Raw genomic sequence first — 4,986 nt, 5'->3', positions numbered from 1 at the left:
AAACACTCTCTCATGTATAATGTTCTCTCACCTCTCTCAGGCTTCTACATCTTTCTTAGACTCTGTACCAAACTCCAAAAATGTCTTGATAAAATATTTGCATTAGATATTTTACCAATCAAAATAAGTATAAAGTTTCAATGATGCACACGCAAGGAATTTTTAATCTGTGTGCCCATATATAAAATTTTCTAAATTAAAATATTGAATTATTTGAATGCTAATGTGAAGCAGTATAATGATTTTTAACTATGATAAGTTTGAGGCATTTTTAAAAAGACATTCTTCTTCAGTCTTCTTCTAAAATATTCTAGAGGTATATTTTTTACGCAAAAAAGTATTGAGTAATTTGAAGAGATATGTTAACCCTTTAAGGACGGTTGGAACACCGGTGTCCCATAAAGAAAATAATTTTTCCTGATTACCTAAAGTTATTTTTTTCTTATGTCTGTACATAATTGTAAAGTAGAAGGTTGAAGGAATCTAGAATATTTTTTGCAAGTCTCTAGCTATTTGCTATGTAGTAAATATTTAAGCTAAAAAATGGCGAATTTTTAAATTCTCAAATTCATAATTGATTTTATTTATTTTTTATACTTCCAATTTTTTTTAAGCAAAACCCTTTTGGCAATAAAATATTATTCATTGGTATTGTCAGAAAAATTATTTAAATTTTTGGGCTATTTTTGTCCCTATCGCTCATAGAAGCACAAAATATACCGAATCAGACTATGTTGGACTTTCCAAGGTTAGATGTAAGACTTATCACTGATCATGTTTACCAGTTTAATTTTTATTGTTGATTTTCAGTCTGTAAAAAGTGTCTCGTCGTTAAAGGGTTAAATCGAGATTCAATTTTAACATTTAGGGCAGAATCACATTGACAGTAAAATACTCACCGTATTTCGTTAATTTACGCATTTTCCTTGCAATTCTTACGGAAATTCTCGATTACCGTATTATCTTATCTCGTACTCGGTGGCACTAGGTGAAAATAGTATAAGAAAACTGAAGAAATAAAACGGCTAATAATATTATTTCCACCTAGTGCCACCGAGTGTTAGATAAGGTAATACGCTAATTGAGAATTTGCGTAAGAATTGCAATGAAAATGCGTAAATTAACGGAATACGGTAAGGCTTTGACGATGACGGTGAGCATATTTTACTGTCAAGGTGATTCTGCCCTTAATCAAAAATTATAATACACAAACATTTTGTACATAAGAATTTTTTTTGCTTCCTGACCAAAGTGGAAGTAACATCTATTGACACTTTAAGATCTTTTTTTTTTATTTAGGGGTCCATCTGGAAGATGATTGCCCCGACTTTAAGATCTTGTGTCGCTATTTTCTGTTGTTTTTAAGATTTTTCTTCCCTAAAAATTGACTTAAACCACTTTTGTTATAAAGTTAGGAAAATTATGGTAAAAATACTTTTCAAAATCATGACTAAATTGAAAGTTTTAATACCATTTGGGATATGAAATATGAACATCTCATATAATAAGGCTGATTAAAGGAAAGGGCGTTACATTACTTGCATTTTATTAGATATATTAAATAAATTTCAATATTTTAATGAGACTGTCAACAACAGTTCTCTGCACAAGAGACGTTTCTTCCATCCTACTTCTTCATTTTGCTAAAAAAAAACGGTCCAATGTAAATCCTGTCTATTGTAGACAATATTTCTTTATTTTAGAAATTTCGATAAATTCAAACAGTAGAATTTACAAGATATAAATTCTCCTGTATGTATATGCTGGACACCCACCTTATGGCTAAAGTCCAGAGACGACTAATCTCATTTATAGCCAATTGGATTCCTGACACACTATAAATAGGGTGTATAGTTTCGAATTCACTGCGATTTCCAAAACATAACTTTTCACATAACTAAGATCATAACCACGAAAAACCATGGAAAATTTGAGCATATTTGCTTCAATTAACAAGAATAAACAAATGTGAAAAATGTCAACAAACTTAAACAGCTAAGCTATAAATACTTTTTTTTCCAAAGTTTGTACATAATCACAAACTAGAAGATAAGAAGAAACTGGGATATTTTTTGCAAATCTGTAATTATTTGCTACATGATAAATATTTTAGCTCAAAATTGAGGAATTTTCAAATTATTGCATCGATGAATGAACTTTATGTTTTTTATATTCCCATTGTTTTTTTGACCAAAAACTTTTTCGCACTAGAAACTAAAATTACTATACATACTTTCACAAGAACGAAAATTAATCATTCATTTGTATTTTTAGAGAAAACTTCTAAAATTTTATGGTCTACGGAAAACTCATTGGCACCCTATTTTGTACCATTTGGGGTATGACATTTCAACATCTACCCTTATAGGATAAGATAGATTCATGAAAAAACGTCATATTACTTGCATTTTAACATATAATTCAATAAAAATAAATATCAATAATTTGGCGAAATTGATAATAGGTGTTCCCTGCCAAATAGAACTTCCTTCGACCCTAATGTATGTTCCAAATGTCCATACAAGTGTAAAAAACACTAAATCCGTCTGATAGATTTTTCAAGGTATGTATGAGGTTACACGACTCTTTCTTAAAGGTTTAATTCATAATGACTTGAAACATCAGAACATATATTTCATTCAATATTTATGTTGTAATATTAACGGTCTAATGTTAGAATTTTTTATGCATTACAATTACTTCATTTAACCGTTTTAACCACCCTGATGCGACAACTCATTTGTCTGGTGATTTCATGGCTTTATCAATATTTGAACTTTAAACGAATGCAAATTTCCATTCTAAGCTCTAATGTCATGATATTTTTTTAGTCTTAACAAATACAGACATTGATTAAATTTATTGTTAACTATGTATGTATTCTGAGAATTATTGACACGGACGCACCTCTGAAGCAATCAGAAATACAAGTGACCAAAGGACAGATGATAGTCTAGTGATGGAAAGGTGTCTTGGAAATGTTAGAAAGAAGGTGAGTATGTAGATAAGTATTGGTTTAATAGCACACATGTTACACAAATAATTGAATTCTTAGCAAAAATACAGCAGACAAAAAATTGAAAGAGGTAAGGAATTTTGTAGGGAGGTGGCTGCATGACAATGATCATGTGTTAATAATTCTCACCACACCACATTAGCAATTAGTTAAACACTGTGAAGCGTTTAACTGAGAAAACCACCTTTAAAAATTTACATGCGATTTAAAAGGAGCCTTTAATATTTGTTTAGCATAGTGTTTTACGACTTCACATTCTCTTGGCTTCCTCAATTTCCCTGACTTCCCTTGCCCAGACCAATAAAAGTATTTAAAGCAAAATTATTGTAGAATACTGAAAGACGGTAAGAATGAGCGTGTAAAGTTTATGCGAGTCAAAATAGAATCAAATTGAAAGTTTCGCTAAACATAGCTCCGTTTTTAAATTCGTTCTCTTTTTATTTCCCGAAAGTCTGTCTTCTATTATTATATATATAAAAAATTCTAATATTTATTTCTTCTTTTTTTTCTTCAATTTCTTCTGTTTCTTCGAGGATTTCTTCTTTCTACGTTTACGAGATTTGCGATTAGAGTTCGATCCTGAAGATTCACTTGTGCCATAACTAGATTCGTCCGATGAATCGCTATTAGACTCAGTAAAACTGAAAAAAAAACGCATTTTATTATAAATATTAAACATTATAAAGGTTAAATGAAAATTACCTAGAAGACTCAGAGTCTGTATCCATCCTAGATTTTCTCTTCTTCGATTTTTTAGATTTGATATTTTTCTTTTTCTTCGTTTTTGTATTTTCCATTTTTTTTTCAGCTTCCTCTAGTTCTTCTTTTCTTAATTTTTTTAAGGGTGTCACGTATTTATCATCAGAATCACTGCTAGTGCTACTGACATCCAAGAGAATCTCCCTTTCTGGATCCAGCTACAATATATGGTATATGACGTTAGTCTATTGGAATTTTCTTTAACATCTTAGAAAGGAAACATACCTTGAGAAAGTTCCTGCACTGATAGGTGAGATGTCCTGTATACCCGCATTTTTTACATGCAGATCTGTTGTTTTTATTTACATTCATTTTAAAATGAATAAAAACTACAATATTACGATAGTCACTTTAAACAAGCCAAAACAAACCGGAGAAATTGACAACCAATTCCGAAAAAGCTCATCGAATTAGGATTCGTATTTATCAATGTTTCTGAAACTTTCAAAATAAATTTGAAATTTACAAAACATGTTAACAATAAAATTAAAAAAAAACTAACTTGCACGTCAAATGTTTCTCGTAAAAATCTTATCTAATCATTAATTTCTGATAACTTAGCTTATTTAGCTTGAATACCATTTTTCGGAATTAAAATAAATCATGAAAATCTCGGAGATCACGTTATGATTGTTTTGCTCGAATCAGGAAAACTTTATAAAGAACGATTGAATTGACAAAAATTTATCAGTATCGCAAAATGACGTTTGGCAAACCCCTGGTAAAGACGTTTGGTAAAACTTTTGGCACCCAAAAATTATGTTAACTTTTACTGAAGATCGCAAATGGATATCTCTTTCGATCCTTTCGAACTATAAAACAGAATACTTCGTACTTTCAATTCACAATAAAGTATTATTGTTGATGAATGATTAATGCCCAGCGCACAATAACTTTTGTTTGTAAACATGTTTTCAAAATTGCCTGTGAGAGTGAGCGAGATAAATAGATCTAGGTTTCATTCACTCTCACTTATTGTGCGCTGGGCATAATGTGAAAAGAAAAAATGGGTTTTCCTGTTTATAATAAATTAAAATCTCATTCAATCCGTTCGCAAGCGTATGTTGTTTCCTGTTCATAGACTTTTGCCAACATTTTTCTTTTTATTTTTATAGTCGTATATTTTTAATTTTTTTTTAATACGGAGGGAGTAAGTAATAAATAAATAAATAAATAGGGTACAGGGAAAAGTGCACCAAAATTTTGCAATA

At 30.2% G+C, this 4,986-nt stretch overlaps 1 protein-coding gene across 1 annotated transcript; it reads right to left on the bottom strand.

The window, feature by feature from the left end:
* Positions 1-3,429: 3,429 nt before the first annotated feature.
* On the bottom strand, positions 3,430-4,180 carry LOC129802047 (protein SREK1IP1-like). Its single transcript, XM_055847592.1, has 3 exons — positions 4,001-4,180; positions 3,719-3,933; positions 3,430-3,657 (listed from the first exon to the last, which is right to left on the bottom strand). The coding sequence occupies exons 1-3, from the start codon at positions 4,085-4,087 to the stop codon at positions 3,507-3,509; spliced, it is 453 nt and encodes a 150-aa protein (XP_055703567.1). The 5' UTR covers positions 4,088-4,180; the 3' UTR covers positions 3,430-3,506.
* Between the last annotated feature and the right edge of the window lie 806 nt (positions 4,181-4,986).

The sequence above is a fragment of the Phlebotomus papatasi genome, chromosome 2, assembly GCF_024763615.1.
Source record: "Phlebotomus papatasi isolate M1 chromosome 2, Ppap_2.1, whole genome shotgun sequence".
In the NCBI taxonomy this organism is placed as follows: domain Eukaryota; kingdom Metazoa; phylum Arthropoda; class Insecta; order Diptera; family Psychodidae; genus Phlebotomus; species Phlebotomus papatasi.
This window is presented reverse-complemented; position numbering and strand designations above follow the sequence as displayed.

Bases quoted from the DNA above. Each gene is read 5' to 3' on its own strand.
- LOC129802047 (XM_055847592.1), bottom strand. From the start codon at position 4,087: ATGAATGTAAATAAAAACAACAGATCTGCATGTAAAAAATGCGGGTAT. The intron at 3,934-4,000 runs GTATGTTTCCTT...CATATATTGTAG, and splicing joins AGTGCAGGAACTTTCTCAAG to CTGGATCCAGAAAGGGAGAT. The intron at 3,658-3,718 runs GTAATTTTCATT...TTTTTTTTTCAG, and splicing joins ACAGACTCTGAGTCTTCTAG to TTTTACTGAGTCTAATAGCG.